General features: G+C 35.4%; 2 protein-coding genes across 10 annotated transcripts; both read left to right on the top strand.

The window, feature by feature from the left end:
- Nucleotides 1–10,267: 10,267 nt before the first annotated feature.
- On the top strand, nt 10,268–17,789 carry LOC139868734 (putative F-box protein At3g10430). Of its 9 annotated transcripts, none has more exons than XM_071857071.1 (8): nt 10,268–11,583; nt 14,577–14,673; nt 15,240–15,345; nt 15,477–15,725; nt 15,943–16,008; nt 16,365–16,888; nt 17,077–17,435; nt 17,605–17,789. In XM_071857071.1, exon 1 carries the CDS (start codon nt 10,286–10,288, stop codon nt 11,498–11,500), a length of 1,215 nt encoding a protein of 404 aa, XP_071713172.1. In that variant the 5' UTR covers nt 10,268–10,285; the 3' UTR covers nt 11,501–11,583; nt 14,577–14,673; nt 15,240–15,345; nt 15,477–15,725; nt 15,943–16,008; nt 16,365–16,888; nt 17,077–17,435; nt 17,605–17,789. The 9 variants fall into 9 exon arrangements, 8 of the variants coding, with proteins under 8 accessions (XP_071713172.1, XP_071713175.1, XP_071713191.1 ...); XM_071857074.1 differs by having other exon boundaries at nt 15,943–16,013; XM_071857090.1 differs by having other exon boundaries at nt 15,943–16,519; nt 16,837–16,888.
- A 2,390-nt stretch (nt 17,790–20,179) lies between these two features.
- On the top strand, nt 20,180–21,088 carry LOC139896053 (putative F-box protein At3g10430). The gene has a single exon (XM_071878634.1). The coding sequence runs from the start codon at nt 20,180–20,182 to the stop codon at nt 21,086–21,088; it is 909 nt and encodes a 302-aa protein (XP_071734735.1).
- The last annotated feature ends 1,218 nt before the right edge of the window (nt 21,089–22,306 follow it).

The following is a 22,306-nucleotide window of genomic DNA, read 5'->3' as shown; positions in this document are numbered from 1 at the left end:
GGTCATCAAGATGTCGTTCTTTCGACGAAAATGACTACCTCTTTCAAAAATGACTTGTAACCTGTATTTCCGACCATAAACTTATACTTTTTCTATTTAGTTTCATAAATTTCAGATCATTATGAAACCATAGCAACTTGATTCACTCGAAACGGATTTATAACGAAGAAATTATGGGTAAAAAAAATTTGGTTAGATTTACTAGTTTAGCTACAAAAATTTTATAATAAATCTATTCTAACCATAACTTAACTAACTTATATTGTATTATACATGTAATATATTATGTAATCTTGATAGACCATAGACACGTATACAATGTTTTGACATATCATATCGACGTCATCTATATATATTATTTGGAATAACCATAGACACTCTATATGCGGTAATGCTCGAGTTAGCTATACATGGTTGAGGTTGATTCCAAAATAATATATATACTTTGAGTTATGATCGAGTCTGAGACTTGTATACACTGGGTCGTGGATTGATTCGAGACAATATATATTGATTTATTTCTGTACTACTAACTGTGGACTACTAACGTTGGACTGTTAACTTAACAAATTTAAATCGTTAAAACATAATAAAATATGTTGTGAATATATTTCGATCATACTTTAATATATATGTATATATTTGTTATAGGTTCGTGAATCGACCTGTGGACAAGTCTAATTCTCGACGAATTAAAAATCTGTGAAAGTGAGTTATAGTCCCACTTTTGAAATCTAATATTTTTTGGGATGAGAATACATGCAGTTTTATAATTGTTTTACAAAATAGACACAAGTACGCGAAACTACATTCTATGGTTGGATTATCGAAATCGAATATCGACCTTCAAGTCTGGTAACCTAAGAATTAGGAAAATGGCCCCTAATTGATGCGAATCCTAAAGATAGATCTATTGGGCCTAACAACCCCCATTCATGTCTATGGATAGCTTTAGTACTTCGAGATTATTATTATACAGACGTCGATGTCTGTAGGGATATTCTATGCATTATGGTTAATGTCGGTTACCAGGTGTTCAATCCATATGAATGATTTTTATGCAGATGGCTATATGCATGCATGATGTTTATGAGAAATGAAAATATGAAATCTTGTGGTCTATTATTACGATTTGATATATATATATATATAGGCTAAACCTATAACTCACCAACATTTTTGTTGACGTTTAAAGCATGTTTATTCTCAGGTGATTATTAAGAGCTTCCGCTGTTGCATGCTAATTTAAGGACAAGAATTAGAGTCAGCATGCTTGTAATATATTGTTTAAAAATGAATTCGGAGATTTAAATCGATGTGTAATATTGTTGTAAACCATTATGTAATGGTCGTGTGTAAAACGTTATCTTTTAGATTATCATTACTTGATAACCTACGTTATGGTTTTAAACCTTTATCGATAAAATAAAAGTTATGGTTTGTTTTAAAAACGAATGCAGTCTTTGATAAACGTCTCATATAAAGGTCAAAACCTCGCAACGAAATCAATTAATATGAAACGTTTATAAATAATATGAACGGGACATTTCACCAGAGAAGGCAAAATCAGAATCGGGAGCTAGTAATGGGAAATGTAAGTGTGACGGAAACAAGGGAAAAGGTTTTGACCAGAACCCAGCTAAGAGGTATGAGAATTTCAAATGGAACAACGACTGGAGGAACCCGAACCCGAACCCGAATCCTAGCTCCAACCCTAACTACAAATGTACCCTTCTCCAGTGTAAGAGATGCTACAAGCATCACACTGGACAATGCAACGTAATGTGTGAGAAGTGCAAAAGAATTGGACACATCGGCAGAGACTATAAAAGCACCACCCCAGCTGTGAGGACAAACTAAATGGACCAAGGAAGTGCTATGAGTGCGGACAACAGGGCCACATCAGGAATGAATGTCCCAACAAGAAGAAGGATGGAGGGCCAGCACGTGGAAGATCCTTCAACATGAACGCAAGAGATGCCCACGAGAATCCTGACTTGGTTACAGGTACATTCACTATCAATAAACTATTAGCTACTGTTCTGTTTGATACTGGTGCCGATAGGAGTTATGTATGTAGACACTTTTGCTCTAAGATAGATTGGTCGTTAGTTCCTTTGGAGGAGAGTATGCTTGTTGAGGTAGAAAATGGAAAATATGAGAAAGTTGACCAAATTGGCCGATGAGGTATTATAAACCTAGCTGAAGTGGATTTTGAAATTGATCTAATACCCATCAAATTGGGAAGCTTTGATGTGATAGTCGGTATGGACTGATTGTCCAAAGTAAGAGCCGAAGTTATCTGTGGTGAGAAGATTCTCCGTATACCACGCGAGACTGGAGAGCCACTTATTGTTTACGGAGAAAGATGTAGTCCGAAGTTGAACCTTATTAGTTGCTGGAAGGCACAAAAGGTTATGAAGAAGGGGCGTTTTGCTATTCTGGCACATGTGAAGAATCTAGAAGTTGAAGAGAAGAGCGCAGATGATGTACGAATTATGAAAGAATTTCCCTTCTAGAAGAGTTACCTAGATTACTGCCATCGAGAGCAGTGGATTTTCAGATTGAACTAGTGCCAGGAGCTGCACCCGTAGCTCGCGCACCTTATCGACTTGCACCTTACGAACTACAAGAGTTGCAGAGTCAACTGCAGGAATTGCTAGACCGAGGGTTTATCCAACCGAGTTCATCGCCTTGGGGCGCACCTGTTTTGTTCGTGAAGAAGAAGGACAGATCTTTTCGCATGTGTATCGATCATCGTGATCTGAACAAGTTAACGATCAAGAATCGATATCCCCTTCCTAGAATTGACGATCTTTTCGACCAGCTGCAAGGATCCAGTGTTTACTCCAAGATTGATTTGCGATCAGGTTATCACTAGTTGAGGGTGAAGGAGAGCGATGTGACGAAGACTGCGTTTAGAACCCGTTATGGTCACTATGAATTTCTTATGATGCCATTCGGTTTAACTAACGCACCTGCCGTATTTATGGATCTCATGAATCGTGTATGAAAGCCATATCTGGACAAGTTCGTTATCGTCTTCATAGATGATATCCTCATCTATTCCAAAAGTGAAACAGAACATGAGCAACATCTTCGACTCGTGCTAGAACTCTTGAGACAAGAGCAACTTTATGCCAATTCTCTAAGTGCGAATTTTGGTTGAAGGAAGTTCAATTTCTCGGTCATATCGTGAGCGATCAGGGTATCAAAGTCGATCCCGCAAAGATCGAAGCTATCAGCAAGTAGGAAACCCCCACTACTCCGACTCATATCCGTCAATTTTAAGGCCTCGCCGGTTATTATCGTAGATTCATCGAAGGTTTCTCTTTGATTGCGCGTCCTTTGACCGCGTTAACTCACAAAGGGAAGAAGTTTGTTTGGGAAACCGAGCAAGAGTCGGCATTCCAAACCCTGAAGCAGAAGTTAACCACCGCTCCTATTTTATCCCTTCCCGAAGGCAGTGATAATTTCGTTGTGTATTGCGATGCTTCCCGACAAGGTTTTGGGTGCGTATTGATGCAACAGAAGAAGGTTATGGCTTACGCCTCCCGATAACTGAAGATTCACGAGCGAAACTACACGACTCACGATCTAAAACTTGGAGCCGTTGTCATTGCACTCAAACTATGGAGACACTATCTGTATGGAACTAAGAGTACTATCTTCACCGACCACAAAAGCCTCCAACACATATTCGATCAGAAGCAACTAAATATGAGACAGCATCGATGGATCGATACGTTGAACGACTATGATTGTGAACTTCGTTACCACCCTGGCAAGGCAAATGTTGTAGCCGATGCCTTGAGCTGAAAGGAAAGAATGGTACCCCTTTGTGTCCGAGCCTTGAACGTCACCATTCACACAAATCTCAATAGCCAAATCTGTGTAGCCCAAGAGGAAGCTCTCAAGGAGGAGAATAATGCTCAAGAGCACTTGAACATTCCCATTTCTCGATTCAAGGTTAAGGAGACTGGACTCCAATACTTTGCCGGAAGAATTAGGGTGCCTAGTTATGGGGATTTACGAAGCCTTATTCTAGATGAAGCTCACAAGTCAAGGTATTCGATTCATCCAGGAGCTGGTAAGATGTACCACGACCTCAAGTTTCAATATTGGTGGCCAAACCTCAAGAAGGATGTTACGACTTATGTCGGAAAGTGTTTAACTTGTTCTAAGATCAAAGCTGAATATCAGAGGCCTTCCAGTTTACTTCAGCAACCCGAAATCCTGCAATGGAAGTGGGAAGGAATAACAATGGACTTCATCACGAAGCTACCGAAGATGGTAGGCAGTTATGATACCATCTGGGTTATCGTTGACCGTCTTACCAAATCTGCACACTTCCTAGCCATGAAGGAAATTGATACGATGGAGAAACTCGAGCAACTATACATAAAGGAAGTTGTATCTCGACACGGTGTACCTTTATCGATTATTTCAGACCGAGACGCCCGTTTCGCTTCTAGATTTTGGTGTTCTTTGCAAGAAGCTTTGGGAACACGTTTGGACATGAGTACTGCGTATCACCCGCAAACCGACGGACAGAGTGAACGCACGATTTAAACCCTAAAAGACATGTTGCGTTCTTGTGTAATTGATTTTGGGAAAGCTTGGGAGAAGCATTTGCCTCTAGCCGAATTCTCTTATAACAATATTTATCACGCAAGTATTAAGACCGCACCTTTCAAAGCTTTGTATGGCCGCAGATGTCATTCTCCTATTTGTTGGGCCGAAGTAGGTGAAAAGCAAATCATCAGACCCGAACTCGTCCATGAAATAACTGAGAAGATTGTCCAAATTCAAGCGAGGCTCAAGACGGCCCGTGATCGTCAAAAGAGCTAAGCCGACCTTAAACGTAGAGATCGCGAATTTCAAATCGGCGACCGCGTTATATTGAAAGTCGCACCTTGGAAATGTGTAATCCGTTTCGGAAAGCGTGGGAAGTTGAATCCGCGATATGTTGGTCCTTTTGAAGTCTTGGAGCGTGTTGGACCCGTTGCCTACCGTTTGGATCTTCCGACTCAATTGAGCGTAGTTCACCCCACTTTTCACGTGTCGAATCTGAAGAAATGTCTTGCCGAACTAGAACTCGTCATACCTCTCGAGGAGCTTACGATTGACAACAAACTCCATTTCGTGGAAGAACCTGTCAAAATTATGGACCGTGAGGTCAAGACCTTGAAACGCAATAAGATTCCGATCGTCCGAGTCCGATGGAATGCAAAACGAGGACCTGAGTTTACTTGGGAGCGAGAGGATTAGATGAAACAGAAATATCCTCACCTCTTCACAACTCTACCATCTACCTCAGCTTAAAATTTCGGGACAAAATTTTCATTAACAGGTGGGTAATGTAACGACCCGACTTTTTCGACTTGCTTTTGTGCTTTGTGCTTTCACGAAACTGCGTATTTGTGTGTACTGAGCTATATTATACTCTGGGATCTTACTACATGTGGATTACTTTCGTTTATATGTGAAAACGTGCCTTTAAGTACGTAGGTTACTTAACTTGATCCCCGGAAGCCTTTATGACCGTTAGTGTCACTTGACGTTTAGAACGAACTGCGTACTGTGTACACGTTTAACTTTTGTAGTAATAGGAATATTATGACTACGAAATACTAATTGTTATTTTATAATAACAATTACTTGGGTTTTTGGATGCTTAATTACGCTTAGTAATTTACTAGAGCACACTAGTTAGTCTTGTTGGACTTTCTACCTTGTTGGACTTTAGCCCACCCTACTCTAGCTAGTGGACTATTTAATTAGCCCAATTATTAATGACTAGTGACCCAATTATATGTAAGACAAATGCCCATTTATTAGAGGGAACATACTAGCATTTTTGCTTACCATTATCCTTAATGTTGCATGGGATCCTAACATAAGCACCAACTTTAGACAACCACTAACCAAAAAGTAAAAAGGTGTCCCCCTTGTCCCCTCCCATAACCCACGGCCACCACCCCATCCCTCACTATAAATACCACACAAACCTCACCCATTTTACACTTGATCTCATTCACAAATTACACACACTTACTCTCTAATTCTCTCTCTAATCTTTCTTACTCTAAAAAGTGTAAGTTTTAAACTTTTTTCTTCTTCTTCTTCTTCTTCCCCTCTCATTCACGACATCATCATCGTCATTTAAAGGGTCTAGCTTTTTAGCTTTTGATCTTGTTATATTTTGTAGATTAAAATTTGGATTTGAAACCTTCAAGAGCATGGAAGATTCAAGCTTTCTAGCTTTGAATCTTCACTTATTTTGTTAGATCTAAATCTTTTAGCTTATAATCTTTGTATTTTGTTGTAAAGATTCAAACTTGTGTTTATAATCTTCATGTAACTTGAAGATCTAGCTTCATGCTTCAAGGATCTTCAAGAACACCAAAGATTCAAGCTTTCTAGCTTTGAATCTTCATTTCTTTTGTTAGATCTAAGTTTTCTAACTTATGATCTTATTATTTTGTTATAAAGATCAAAACTTGTGTTCATGATCTTTATGTAACTTGAAGATCTAAGCTTTATGCTTCAAGATCTTCAAGAACACCAAAGATTCAAGCTTTCTAGCTTTGTAATCTCATAATTTGTGTGAAAAGGATCCAAGCTCTCTAGTTTAGGGTTCCATTACTTTATTTGATCAAGATTGTATTCATACTTGTTTGATTGAAGGAAAGTTTGTAGCTTTAGTTGTAAATAGAACTTGTATTTGTGTTAAGACTAAGAATATGATATAACATTGGTTCATCATCCTTCTAAAACTCTTAAGTGAGTTGTATTCTTACTTGGTCTTAACATATTGTGTGTTGATGTTTGAACCTTGGTTAAAGTGATGCTAACATATCAATGAGTTGTACACTTGAAGCTACAAGCATCAAGGATGAGAACCGTGATGAGCATCAAGCACCAAGAATCCTACCGGAACACTTGTTTACTGTTTTTTGGGGTCTAATAAAACTCTCTAGGCTTCTGGAAAGTTTATTTTCAGATAGTTCGTTTCGAGTAGATGACTTTTCGTTTAGGCCTCGCCTAAATCCGATATACGGTTTAGGATTTATAGCCTTCCGAAAGTCACTACGCTTTTGTAACATTATGCTGAAATTTCTGACCTACTCGCACTTAAAACGTCGCCACAGTCAAACGAAGAGGAGTTAGGTTCTGAAAATTGGTCAACGGTTAGAAGACTCACATATGGAGCCTTGGCCACTGACTACGCATCTTTTTGATTTGTATAGAGGTCGTAACAGCTGTCCAAAATCAGCCTTTTGTTTCGATCTCTATTCTTGTTAAACTTACCTTAGCTTTGATGAATGATGATGATGTTGATGATGACATTTAAACGTAATTTATTCACTTTTAAACTTTTGGGGACAACATACTGACCTAGTGACCTTTGACTTAGGTTGACGACCTTTCGGACCGACTTACTACCTGCATACGTTTCATATCGACTTTTACTGCTTATTCACTGTGAGTTATAGCATCCCTTTACTACATTTACTATTTTTTTTTGGGACTGAGAATACATGCGCTTTTTACGTTTTTCATACTAGACACGAGTACTTAAACTCTATATATGTGTGGGTTACAAAATGGCACAAAGATTCCCCTTAGCTCGGTAACGTTTAATCATTGGTTTCTGAACCGTGAACGCGAATCTTAGATATGGATCCATAGGGTTTGATATCCACACTCGGGCTAGTCGCGCTAGCATTCAACGGGTGTTTTATACTTCGAGGACGAACGCACTCGCCAAGTGCACTTTTAGGGGGTGATATACATACGTTAAGTCTAGTTACCGGGTGCCCACGGTTAAGCATATACTTTTCATACTGATTTAAACTGCTGATTGAAGCACTGAAATCTCGTGGTCTACATTACTTTAATGATTACAAACTATAGCTCACCAACATTCGTGTTGACTTTTAAGCGTGTATTTCTCAGGTGCTTAGACGATGTTGCTTCCGCTGTTAGACTTGTTGTCTTGGTGTTATAGACTTGCTGTTATGGACCTGCTGTGTTAGATTTCTGCTGCATTACTTAGAGATGTCTCAATCATGAAACTTTTATTTTGCATGTAACTTATGTTATTTTCAAGCAAAGGCTTTGTAACGACCTTTGGGTCACATACTTATGTTAACGCTTCTATTCATAGGAAGCACGTTACGTTTTGTAAAACGCTATCTTTTTATGAATGCAAAACTGGTTTTCAAACAGCATATAGTGTTTGACCTTGTAATGATCATGTTGTTGATGAACCGTACACGATGGTTTTGTACGGGGCGTCACAACTTGCATGAGCGGAAAACCTACTTCCCGACACTTTTAAACGAAACGCTTTTCACAACATGATAATATAATTAAAACTAAGAAGTTTTCACAATAAAGCCAAGTTTTACAACATCGGGCCCACATCGGCCGTTTTATGAATTTTGTTCAAAAATACAAGTTTCGACCATAAGAGTTTAATTTCCAAACGACACCTAGAGCATGGTGTTTGGGGTTAAACTACCCACAATCTCGGTCGAACTTCAAAAGTCAAACTTTCCAAAAGCATCCCCTATCCAAAACAAAGCGGGAGGTCACTAATCCAAACGAACACCCTTACCCTTGTCCACGCCGGAACCTAAAAAGAGTAAACAACGAGAGGGTAAGCAAAATGCTTAGTGAATGCAATAATTATACATATACATATATAACCTACTTGCAATCACTTACACAATACCACATACAAGCTAGCAATTCGACAACCATGCAAACATTATGCATAAACTAGCATCCGCAATTCACAATAAGCTAGCAACATCAATAGCATAAAGTTCACAATTAAATATGCCAATACAAAATTCACACAACCATGGTTAACCAAACGTACAAGGGAACGGTACTCGCGAAAGACCGTCGGAGTTCATAACATCCATTAGTGTACTTAACACCGCGTACTAACTAATCCCCTAGGTGATGTCTTAAACACCGCGACTAACTCACCCCCATGACAATGGGGTGTCTTAAACACAGCGACTATCCCACATGTCAATCAAACCCATGAGTGGTGTCTTGAACACCGCGACAATCCCACTCCCATGACAATGTGGTGTCTTGAACACCTCGACAATCCCATATGTCAATCAACCCATGAGTGGTGTCTTAAACACCGCGACTAGCCCACTCGTTACGTAGAATGTGGTGTCTTGAACACCGCGATTATCCCACATTTCACGCTACACAAATAAATACATTATATACGTACACGTATAATTATTCCACTCACCTTAACACGTCGGTGATGATTAAACACTTCCGTACGCTTCAAAGCAAAGTACCACTACAATCAAAACGTAGCTAAGGGCTAGACGAGCAACTTTAAAACACGCACTTTGACCCGAATCAACCTTCTTCCTCCTTGATTTGAGCTCTCTCACTCTAGAACTATTCTCTCTCTCTAGAATTTAAAGTGGAAGGATGAGGTGGTTGAAAGTGGAGTGGATGAGGCTCCTAAAACTGATCTTGTGGTCTTAAATTCGTCCAACAAGTGAAAAGACCAAACTACCCCCTTTTAAATATCTAAAAGCAAAACAGCTGGTCTGCCAGTTCATCTGGACGACGTCCAGAATACTGGACGGCGTCCAGCCCTTCAATACAGGACGGCGTCCCACATTTTGGACGGCGTTCCAACCATCTGAGAAAACAGGATCTTACACTTAAGCATCTTGGTTCAATCCAAAGCACACCGGGTACCCAATGCGGCGATGGTTTGTGTAGAGTTTGCTTCTAACGCGTGTTTGGGTGACAAATGAGAGCATTCGATGTTGATATCACTGTTATAATAAGAAGAAAAAAAACTTTGTCTTATATATAAACCATATAAAGAGGGCGGTGTAAAATGACCAAAATAGTCGAAATGAAATGAACACTAACCCATCCTTTCCTGGTTATCCTTTCCTAATTGATATATTCGGTAAATTGTGAAAAGTGTATCATTTCATTTCAATGAAATACTAAATATTGAATCTATTCTATTTTAAGATTTAAAATGCAAAAATAATATGTTACAAATACAGTGTACTAAAAAGCTTTTTTTATAAACTGATTTAAGCCCACATTTATATAATGGACATCTAGACTAGATTCATGGACCATATATATTGCCCAATTCTTCACTGTTTTAATGATCGTAATACGGAGTACTAAAAGTTCACTGTTTATATAATCCCTAAAAGTTTAAACCCCTTGCTTTCCCCAAAATCAAACACAAAACCCTAATTTAATGTCTGATTACGTTCCTTTTGAAATTCAAATCGAAATATTCAAAAAGCTTCCCGTGAAATCATTGCTTCGATGCAGATCAGTTTCAAAACCATGGAAGTCACTAATCGACAGCTCTGACTTTGTCGCTAATTACCATTTCAATCACAAGCAGCGTGTTCATGTAAGGTATGTTGATTCAATACATAAAGTAGCCATAACTGCTACCATGCGCCAATATAGATCAAAAGCAGAAGATGAAAAATATGTTTCCATTGTGGATGATGATGATGATAGTTTCCCCCAAAACGAGTTCCCAATAGTTGTTCCATCGGATGTAAGACGACTCGGTAAGTTTCCAGATATAATTGGTAGCTCTCACGGTGTGCTCTGTTTGTGTGCTATTAGCAGAGAATTTTGTAGGGCACAATTATGTAAAACAAAGACATTTGTCCTTTGGAATCCTAGTATTAGAAAATCGATTCGTATTCGTCTTGTGCCTGATGTATTAATTAATGAAGAGTTTGAAACGGTTGTTGGTTTTGGAGTTTGTCCTCGTACTAGTGACCCTAAGCTTGTCAAACTCACTTATATTTCAAGTTCGAGTTTTACGAAAAAATTTATGAGAAAATGCATTCCTCGGCAAGTTGAGCTTTTTAATCTAAGCTCGGGGTTTTGGAGGAGTTTGTCTATGAATGTGCCCCGTAAATCAATTGAATTGACATGGGAACAAGTATGTGTAGATAAGTTTATTTATTGGGTTGCCTTTGATAGGACTCGTGTGGGTCATACAATCCAAAAGAAGAATATGATATTGTCGTTTGATATGACAACTGAAGAATTTACTGAAATAGACCTCCCAAGTAATTTGGCAAACTTGTATAACGGTTGCTTGCTTGTATCTAAGTTATGTACATCTCTTGTTGTGCTTGAAACTGAGTACGAGCCGATACGGGAATATTGTGTTTGGAGGATGGAGCATGGGAATCCAAACACGTTTACTAAGCTATTTGTTATTAAGTCACCATTTGAATCATTGCAAATAAAAACAGTACATGACTTTAGGAAAACTGGTGAACCTATTATTGAAATGCTACTTGTTAACAAGGATGCACAAAATGCAGTATTTGTTTACGAACCCGAGTCAGAAGAAATCAGTGATATTGGGATTGCTGGTGGTGGGTTATCATGCTTAGCCAAATCATACATTGAAACACTGGTTTTGCTTGATAAATAGAGGAGTGGAGGATCAAGATATTGTTATCATTCCAAAATGTAAAGCTATGAACACATAACGGACTCTTGGATCAAGCAAGTCAGGTATGTGGATATAATTCTGTGGATTTTATGAAATAGTAAATGCACTCTACATATTAGATGTTTGTAAGGTTTTGGATGATGAATATCACATTTTTGTGAACGATAAGATGTTAAGTTACAAGTACTCTGTGTGCTAAGATGTCAATGACTAGAGCTTTCACTTTGATTACCATTTATATTTTTTACTTATTTAGTTTTGTACAATCAGCATATAAGATACATGCATTGTGTAGTGATGATCTCTGATATATTTTAGACGGCTAACCATTTATCCTTACTTCTTTCTTGTGGTGATTTTTATTTTAGATAGATGTGATTTCTCAAAACCTACCAACAACTAAATAAAGCATATAATTTCAGATTTGCCAATGAGGCAATGACTTCAAAGGTTTTTGTCAGCCCCCACATAGACCCATATATAAGAGAAGGTCTGATTGAATTAAATGTGCGTTATAATAAGGAAATTATTTCCCTTTGCATTTGCAAATGAAGAAAATGATCATATCGTTAGAAAACGTATTGCACAACACATGTATCTTAAAATTCTTATAGCAAGTTGTTACTGCATCACAATGGTAAAACAGCATATATTTTTTTTTTGCGCCTGTTGAGTGCCCTGTATGACACTATGTTGATAAAACATACTACTAAAAGTAGCCATTTGGAGCTGTAAAATGAGACACACAGACCATATGGTTGGTCTTATATCATACAAGCATTCTACTCGTTGGCCTATATATTATTAGGTAAAAGAGCGAAAGAGTATTCTACTCGTTGGCCTAGACATTATTAGGTAAAATAAGTGATGCCCAGTGAACTATGTTTGCTACTAGTATTAAAGTTTGTTATATTCATCTGAAATATCTACTGTGTATCGACCCTTATGTTACTATACTCTGTTATTTGACCAAGAAAAATGAAGAGCGATAGGGAGATGGTGATCGTAAGATGTACTACCCATCGTGAATTTGGGTACGATCTTTAATTAATCAAAAAAGTGGCCTATGAAAGAACATTATGTTTGATATATCTGGAAATAAAATCGTTACTTGCTGCATGTGGCAGACCTTTCTAAGTTGAAACGGAAATTAGGAACAGAAATGGTAAAGAGAAATGATCTGGAATAAGAGAATTAAGTTCTCCGGTTGCTCTCTCTATCTCTCTCTGATGGGCTTCAATATCACATGAGAGAATTCAAGTTTTCTTTGTATTGAAGTCAGCGTGAGACAGTCACACTCAGACTATCTCCATACCTAGTGAAATACAAAAGTGGCAATGTCAGCTTCACGCTTCGATTGAGGTTCGATTTCATATAACAATAGTTAGTTAGAGGATCCACCGTAGCTGCCGTTTTGTTTCTCTTCCGATCATTGCCGCCGGGGCAAGGGGTAAATCATGGTTGGGAATACACAATCGGTTCCTCTTAAAGATGGTTGGTATTGGAAAACTTGCAGGAATTCTCTCAGGATCACGTTACCCGAAGATTACACCACCGTTTGAAAAAGAGGTAGATCAATTGAAAACTTGTTTTTATGTATCTAACTTTCCAGATGATGCGTTCACTAATCATCTTTGGAAGGAAAAGGAATTTGAAATGTATGGGTATTTGGTTGATGTATATATTGCTAGAAAACATCATGCGATATCTGGTAAACGGTTTGCGTTTGTTAGGTTCATGGGAGTTAAGAATGGTGCAGAGATGGTCAGGCGCTTGAGTAATATTTGGATGGGAAATCATCAACTTTTTGTGAATATGATAATGAATTTTTGTTGTGAATATGATGCACGAAGCTAAGGAATTGTATAAGCAGTGGCGATTCCAAAATCAAAACTCAACGGGGTCCCGAAATTTTTTTCCCACTACTAATTATATTTGAATGCTGCTTAGTGGTTGTTTACCTGGAAAAAAAAACTATAAATTCTAAAAATATATGCGGTCATATAGTTAAAAATAGTAGTGTTCTATACAATTTGAAAAGTACATTGGTTTACCTAAATCTATAACATATTATAAATCGTGAAGATTATCTGACGTGTCAAGCCATTAGTTACCCTTAATCTCACATGCTGACATGTTAATCCTCTGTTAATCACAATTAGCAGTTAATTATTCCACGCTGTCACAAACACAATCAGTACGCTCATTCCCAAAACCAGCCTCTCTTCTCCTTTGGCGATTTTGCATCTCATCCCATACAAACCCTAAAACTCAATAGATTCAATCGGAAAATAATCAAGCCCAACCTAAAACTCAATTGATTCAACCTGAAAAACAGATGGATATACTTTGAACGATTCATTCCCTATTTTCAAGTATGTATAATTGATTTAATTCTGCTTTGTACTCAAACAATCAATTATGTTTTTTTGACATCATGTTCGAACGATTTATGCCACCTTCTTGCGGTTCTTTCACTCTTTTCATCTTCAAATCGTGTTGAAGGTGTATTCCTTCTTCCCGGTTGTTTGAAATCGATTGAAATTGGGGCGAATATTAGGGTTTCATGTGATAAACCATCCCGTTATCTCTACTGTCACCATTAATTGCTTGTATTTTTCGTGTAACTTTTTATATACTTAAAATTGGTAAATAATTTTTTTGATTTTGTTAATCCTAATTAGATGTTTTTTATGTTAAACCTAATTATATGCATTCGTTTATTTAATCCCCCTAACAATTATATGGACAAAACGGGCTATCTGCAAATTCTAGGCTCATACATTAGATATTTTTTGTTAACCCTAATAGTAGAAATTCTACTGCAACAACATGGTATTTGGGTAAAGGTGGACCCAAATGTGATACTGATAATACATCAAACCATTTATTTGGGTTAGATTGGATCCTTGTATTATAGGACAAGAATGTAAAAATGCAAGGCAATTTGACATTAGTGTATGAGCCTCACAGTTATCCTACTTTTTTGGTCAGTATAAATTCTATTTCACTTCCTATTGCTTTTTAATGTACATATAGTGTTTCTGAATTGCAGCCGTTCCTCGGCTCTACATTGTGTAGAATGTAAATCACCAAGACTAACGTTTTGGAGCATCCCGATCATGGGTCAGAAGACGTGCTGCAGTTGCAAGGTACGTATTCAGTATCAACTATCATACATTCCAGTTTCACATTTTGAGGCGTTTTTTATTTTTATTAAATATCATACATTCAACTTTCACAATTCAAGATCCACGTGCTAACTATGGTGTTCAAATTGCTCTTAGTGAGGTCTGTAATCCTTTTTTAAAATTATGGTTTATTATCATGATAGCAAAATAGGCAGGTAAGGTTATGAGTAGAATGGGTCGAGTCAGTTTGGTTGACCCAAAAAACAGATGACCCTTCTTTATTAATTAATAAATAGAATAGACGTTTGGTTGACCCAAAAAAATGCTGGTTAAACAAGGGGGCTTATGTTGCACCTCTTATTGTGAATGCCTAAGTTGGATGATCGGTATAAACAAATTGGCTTGACTTGATAACACTTAATTTTTGTAGGTTATGACAGTCTTAATAATATATAAACTATTATTTTAAGATATTTGAATTTAAAGAACATTGATCAAGATATTTGCATTTATGTTAATTATCAAATTGTTACGGATAATCGTGTAATTCACATTTTTGTGTTACTTCTCATTTTTTCGATGAATAGTACATCGTTCGACACTCGAAACAGCTATGAGCAAAAAACAGATTTCACAGCGACATATATAGTTCAAACTTGTGGAAGCTGTTAAAACGTGTGAGGAAACGATAGGGTAAGAACCATGATTGTGGAGGAATAATACTGTTATCCTTTTGGACTTGATAAATTTTAATTATTTCTTTTTATACCAATCATCCTATTTACTCATAGGGATGTTTTGATGACTAATCTTATTTTATGCAGGTGCAACTACTATTCTGGTTGCAGATGACGACTGAAATCATCATGGATTGGACTTGCCCGGAGATAATACAAATGCAGATTACTTGCAATACTTAACACTCCCATAGGCACTCATTAACTACTCACTTGGGAAGTTGAGAAAGAAGGTCATACACAATAAGGATCATGTCCTCATATCTTTTACGAAGCTAATGTTGATAGAGTGACAAATGGGCACGTTGGACAACGGGTCAAAAATGAAGTTGGTTGGTAGGCGTGCCATTATCCCTTTCTTCGAGTTTGATATGTCATTTTTAAATTTTGGTTATGGTAAAAAGATATGTCAAACATAGTAGCTAAAATATAAAACTAGCAACACATGTGGACGTACCAAGCTACTTTTTATCCATCTAACTTTTCGACCCAACGCACTCATAATTGTTAATAATTGTATGTTTTCTAACCAATATACACACTTTTTTTACAGAGGCAAAAAGAAGCCTTGCGAATGGTGTTGATTGAAGATGTTCAAACGTTCGGCGACTTGGAATTGGTTATGTATTTTTAGTGCTAATAAGTTTCAAACTTTTTTATTATCATATAATACCCGTTTGACCTTACAATGTTTATATGAAACATGAATCTATAAAGCTTTCATATCCATAAAATATGTAGTTGAATTATTTCAGATATTGTTACTTTCTATGAATATAATCCTTCTTTTCTGAAGAAAAAAAAAACTATACCCATGATATGACCAAAAATTATTGTATATAAATGACTTCTGCAGGTCTTTCAATCATAAAGTATGCATTATGTTTACCATGAAGCAACTTTAAGCAGCAATAGTACAGATTGAATTTAGCTTTTCAATATTAGTAACCTATTTTACACATTTATTTTTTACAGGATGGCACAAACTGGCACAACCAGTTCCAATAAGTGATATAAAGCCCAATGACACAAACAAGGTACTAGACATTAAACTTTACCGGACATGAACTAGACGCAATTTCAAGACAAACACTCCAATAGGGTACTGCTGCATTCTTCTAGATCACTATGTAAGTATACGATAAACCTACAACTATACCAACGACCAGCTTCACCAAATTAGTCTATACCAACTGACATTTAATGCAGAAGTAGGTTTTCGACTACATGATCAAACCTTATTGCTAAGTGAAGGCTTTTCAAAGATAATTAATGATCTACAAGTTCGAGAATCTAATACAATGTGTTTTACTCCTTTTGATAAAGGAAACTATGAGTTGGTGATTTACTCAAGAGACATGATCCCAAATAATTTTTTTAACATCACCATAAATTGGACAAAAATTCTTGAAATTCAGCTTAAATTGTTCGATATGGCTCCTTACAGGAGATTCCCTTCATTCATGACTTTTGTGGATGATACTAATCATCACGAATTGGTATGAAATTTCTTAAATATTACATCTTTTATTTTAATACTTTCTACTAGTAACTTAAATTCCTGATTTGTTGTTTTTTCAATATTGCATATGTTTTTTTTTTTTCATTAACATGACATTACATGATAATTGTATATTATTGTATTTGTACATTCATCAGCAACAACTTAATATTGTTTCGGTTTCAGAAACTTAAAAGGAAATGTATATATGCATACAAAGGAAGGCCGAGGCCCAAAGATCATGTTGTCATTCACTATAATGGATCATATTAAAAAGGTTAGGCATATCATCCGTTGAAGACAAGTTGATCATACGTGTAGGATGGCCAAAGTTAGTTACGGATCTCAACTTGAATTCTGGAGATTGTGTCATTTTTTATGCGATTGATGAACTTAATATTGAGATGCTAATATACAACGAAGATGGTGTTGAATATACTTGCATATTAAATCTTACGGTGGATGTAATGGATCGCCCATATTTCTTGCAAAAAGAAATTTTTTCATGGGATTGCGAGATTTTCATACCCCGCGGTAATCTGTTGGTAAGTAACTATACTATACATTTAAATTTATAAACAAATCTTTAAAATAAGTAATTTTTTTTTTTTTTTTTAAATTTACTACTATACAATTATGTTGTAAATTACTCGAATTCATTTCAACCTTTTACATTATAATATATAGATACATGTTTTTTTTTGTGTTTTTCAGCGTCTTCCAAACAAACCGATGTTACTTCCGTGCCTTCGTAGTGGTAAAGAGTGTGCGTTTCATCTTTTACATGTTTAGAATAATCCTTGTATTTTAGTTGTTTAATGAATAAATGAATGAACAATTGTTTTTCAAGTATTGTTATGTATATTCTTTATACTTTACCAATTCAACAACATCAGTACTTGTGATGCTATCCGTTGAAGTACCGTTAATTCATATACAACTTTTAAAATTCAATATATTGTTTGCGGATGAGTTCCCGTGCATCGCACGGGCTCATTAATCTAGTAAAACAATAAATCCTAAAAAAATATAGGGTCATATAACTAAATTTAGTGGTGTCCTTTACAATTTGAAGAGTACTTTGTAATAAAAATTTTCAAACTAGTGGTGTTCGTGACCCGCGGGTTATAAAGTAGATTCGCCATTGTGTATAAGGATCAAATTACATAATCAATTCGTTGTTTAACTCATCAAATAAGAATTTGAACTTTTGAGCTTGAATATGAATATAATGAATTTTTGTTGTGAATATGGGATGTGTTTGTAATTTGGGTGAGTTCTCACCGTTTTTAGAAATCGGACATGTGTTTGTAAAGGGTGAGAAGGCTCGAACCTTTGTTTGAGATGGAGCATATCAAACCCACAGCTAATGTTGCGTTTATTAAATTTATCAAAATTATATATAAAGTATAATACTAGTTTTATGAGCCTGTGCGTTGCACAAAAACCATAAGTATACGTTACAATTTTTTTTTTCTTTTTGAATAATTGGTTATCTCGGTAAATTTTATTAAAAATAAAATAAAGAGAGATATAGTACAAAAGTCGATTCTCTAATCAAAGAGAATCAACAACCACGAAACCAACCCGAACACAAGCCAAAACAAACACTTCCATAAACGACCCAAACAAACCAGCTAAACACATTATGGAATCTTCCAAAGGTCCTTCATATGTCGAGATTGCTGAGTGTTTGTTAAATCGTATAAGTAAATATAAATGTGTAGTTTGTTGTAGATAAATATATTTAGTTCACGAGCTCGCGCGTTGTACAATAGTTAAAAATTTTAATATAAAATTTTAATCGAAACACGATTTTAAGGAGTATTTTTTAACTCTATCGTGGACGAATAATTGTATTTAATTAATTACTGAAAATATTGAAGTTTATAAATGAGAGATAAAAATTTCTAAAGATAATGCAACTATATATAAAAATATATTTATGAACATGTTATTAAGTTAATATAGATATAGATGGATGATATGGATTGTATTGTATCACTCATTCACCTGGAAGGTACTCTGTATTATTTAAGGATTTATTTCTTAATAAATATTTATTTATTTAATAATTTATAATGAGATGATATTTATATAATATAATATTATTTATAAAAGTCATCTATTATACTGAGTATATTATTAGTTTTTATGAAACTATTATACTCTGTTTATTGTTAGTATTTATGGAAACTACAATTTTGATTATTAATAATTTAAATATATAAATAATTAAAACTTAAAGTAGTATGATATTAGTATTAAAGGATAAGATATGATTCCTTATTATATTTAAGTTATTTTAGAGATTAATTATTATTTAATTCAGTTTAATCGAGAAAATGACACCTATGATTATTTAATTTAGTTTAATTGAAAAATTGACACGTATGATTATTGGCACGTGCTTTATAATAATTGGCACGTGCTTTATAATAATGTATAGATAGATAGATATATATATATTTAATTTTGACACTTTTACAAAAAAAGAAAGTTAGCCCTTACGAACAATACTGTATACTTTTAGTATATATATGTTTATATTTAAATATTTAATTTAATTTACTTGTATTTATATGATAATAACAAAACTAAACTATGGAGTAATTAAATAATCATATCAACGTATTAATGTTTGTTTAAGCCCAATTAAATACATTTTTTTTAAGCCTTTAAACAAAATACACTTTTTAAAAAAAATTGTCTTTTAACACCATTCGGTAGACGGAATTTCTGTCTACCACCTTTATCTGTCGTCTACTACCATTTTTACAAAGTAGTAGACAGTAACAACAAGGTAGTAGACAGTGAGAACAAAGCAGTAGACAGTCAATTACAAGGTAGCTGACCTTCTACTGCCTTGTTGTTATTGTCTACTACCTTGTTGTAGGTGTCGACACCAATAATACATATAATCAACGACGGAGCTTGAACACTAACAATGAGGGGACCGAAAAAATCCGATCAAAAGATGTAGTTTCAATATGAATAAAGGGTTACATTCGATTTGTTTAACTAATTATTCTAGGTCACTAAATTATCCCTAAACTGCTAAATTTTGAATGAAATATGCAGGTAATGTTTAACAAAATAATATGTAATGTATATAGTACTATATGCAAATAATACAAAGTTTAAGAATTGATGAAATAATATTAAATTCAATGAATAAACTGTATGCTAGACATTCAAACTTCAGTTTGGTTGAGTCAAGATTTAAGCTTAACAAAATTAGTTCCTAAAATCGTAGTTGCTACTAAGGACAAAGCTTTTTGGGGGGACCATGGCACCCCCCTGTCCTTATTATCCTCCGTCACTGCATATAATTGGTAGCTCTCATGGTGTGCTCTGTTTTGGTGCTAAAGAATTTAAAGGTTATAGGCCAGATTTATGTAAAACGAAGACATTTGTTCTTTGGAATCCAACGATCAGAAAATCGATTCGTATTGGTCTGCCTAATTTTATAAACAATGGCGAATTTGAAACTGTTGTTGGTTTTGGGGTTTGTCCTCGTACTAGTGACCCTAAGCTTGTCAAAATCACTTATATTTCAAGTTTGAGTTTTACGAAAAAATATAAGAAAAAATGCATTCCTTCGCAAGTTGAGCTTTTTGAATTGAGTTCAGGGTCTTGGAGGAGTTTGTCTGTCAATGTGCCTCGCAAATCAATTGAATTGACATGGAAGCAAGTATGTATAGATAACTTTATTTATTGGGTTGCCTTTGATAGGACTCGTGTGGGTCAAACGATACAAATGAAGAATTTGATATTGTCATTTGATATCACAGTCGAAGAATTTAAAGAAATAGACCTCCCGAATAATTTGGCATACATACACAATGGCTGCTTAAGTATATCTAAGTTACAGACATCTCTTGTTGTGATTGAAGCCGAGGATGCTCAGTTTCCAGAATATTGTGTTTGGAGGATGGAACATGGGGTTCCAAACTCGTTTAGTCTGCTATTTGTGTTTAAATCACCATTCGAGTCATTGCGAATAGCAATGGTACATGACTTTAGGAAAAATGGTGAACCTGTTATTGAAATGTTCCTTGATAACGATGATGCACAGAATGCAGTTTTTGTTTATGATCCCGAGTCTGAAGAAATTAGTGATATTGGGATTGCTGGTGCTGGGTATGAATGCTTAGCGAAATCATACATTGAAACACTGCTTTTGCTTGATAAATAGAGGAGTGGAGGATCAAGATATCGTTAACATTCCAAAATGTAAAGCTAAGAACTCATAACTGACTCTTGGAGCAAGCAAGCAAGCAAGGTATGCGTTACATATTGGATGTTTCTAAGCTTTTTGATGATGAATATCACATGTTTGTGAACGATAAGAAGTTACAAGTACTCAGTGTACTAAGATGTCAATTTCTCAAGTTTTCATTTTGATTTACATGTATGCAATTTCTACCCTTGTAGTTTATGGATAGATGTAATTTCTTATGGTGTACACCTTATGAGACAATGACACTGAACAACTCTCTCTGAATTAAAATTTAAAATATGTGTATAAGAAAAAATTTCCCTGTACATTAAGAAAATGAGCATTGTTATAAAATGTGCTGCACATCACATGTATCTTATTTCTTATAGCAAGTTGATGCATATACAATCATAGATCAATATTTGTGCTTGTTGAGTGCCCTGCATGACAACATATTGATAAGTCATGCTTCCAAAGTAGCCATTTGGCGCTGTAAAATAAAACACTCAGACCATATTAATCATCTATTTCGTATGCAAATTATAAATTCTTATATCATATGAGCAACGTTTTGTTCTTTATTTCTATCTTATTATAAATTCTTATATCATATGAGCAACGTTTTGTTCTTTATGATCCCGAGTCTGAAGAAATTAGTGATATTGGGATTGCTGGTGCTGGGTATGAATGCTTAGCAAAATCATACATTGAAACACTGATTTTGATTGATAAATAGAAGAGTGGTGGATCAAGATATCGTTAACATTCCAAAATGTAAAGCTAACAACTCACAATTGACTCTTGGAGCAAGCAAGCAAGGTATGCATTACATATTGGATGTTTCTAAACTTTTGATGATGAATATCACATTTGTGTGAACTATAAGAAGTTACAAGTACTCAGTGTACTAAGATGTCAATTACTAGAGTTTTCATTTTGATTTACATGTATGCAATTTCTACTCTTGTAGTTTTGTGCAATCAGCATATAAGACACATTCAGTGTTTAGTGATCTCTGATATATATAACAAGGCTACCCATCTATTCTTACTTCTTCCTTATGGTAAATTTTATTATGGTATACACCTTATGAGACAATGACTTTGAAGAACTCTGTCTGCCCGATAGATCCGTAAGAGACTCAGTCCTGAATGAAATAAAATTTAAATTTAAAATATGCATTATTATAAAAAG

Source organism: Rutidosis leptorrhynchoides, chromosome 1 (genome assembly GCF_046630445.1).
Source record: "Rutidosis leptorrhynchoides isolate AG116_Rl617_1_P2 chromosome 1, CSIRO_AGI_Rlap_v1, whole genome shotgun sequence".
Taxonomy (NCBI): domain Eukaryota; kingdom Viridiplantae; phylum Streptophyta; class Magnoliopsida; order Asterales; family Asteraceae; genus Rutidosis; species Rutidosis leptorrhynchoides.
The sequence above is the reverse complement of the archived record's forward strand: the minus strand, read 5'-3'. Positions and strand labels throughout refer to the sequence as shown.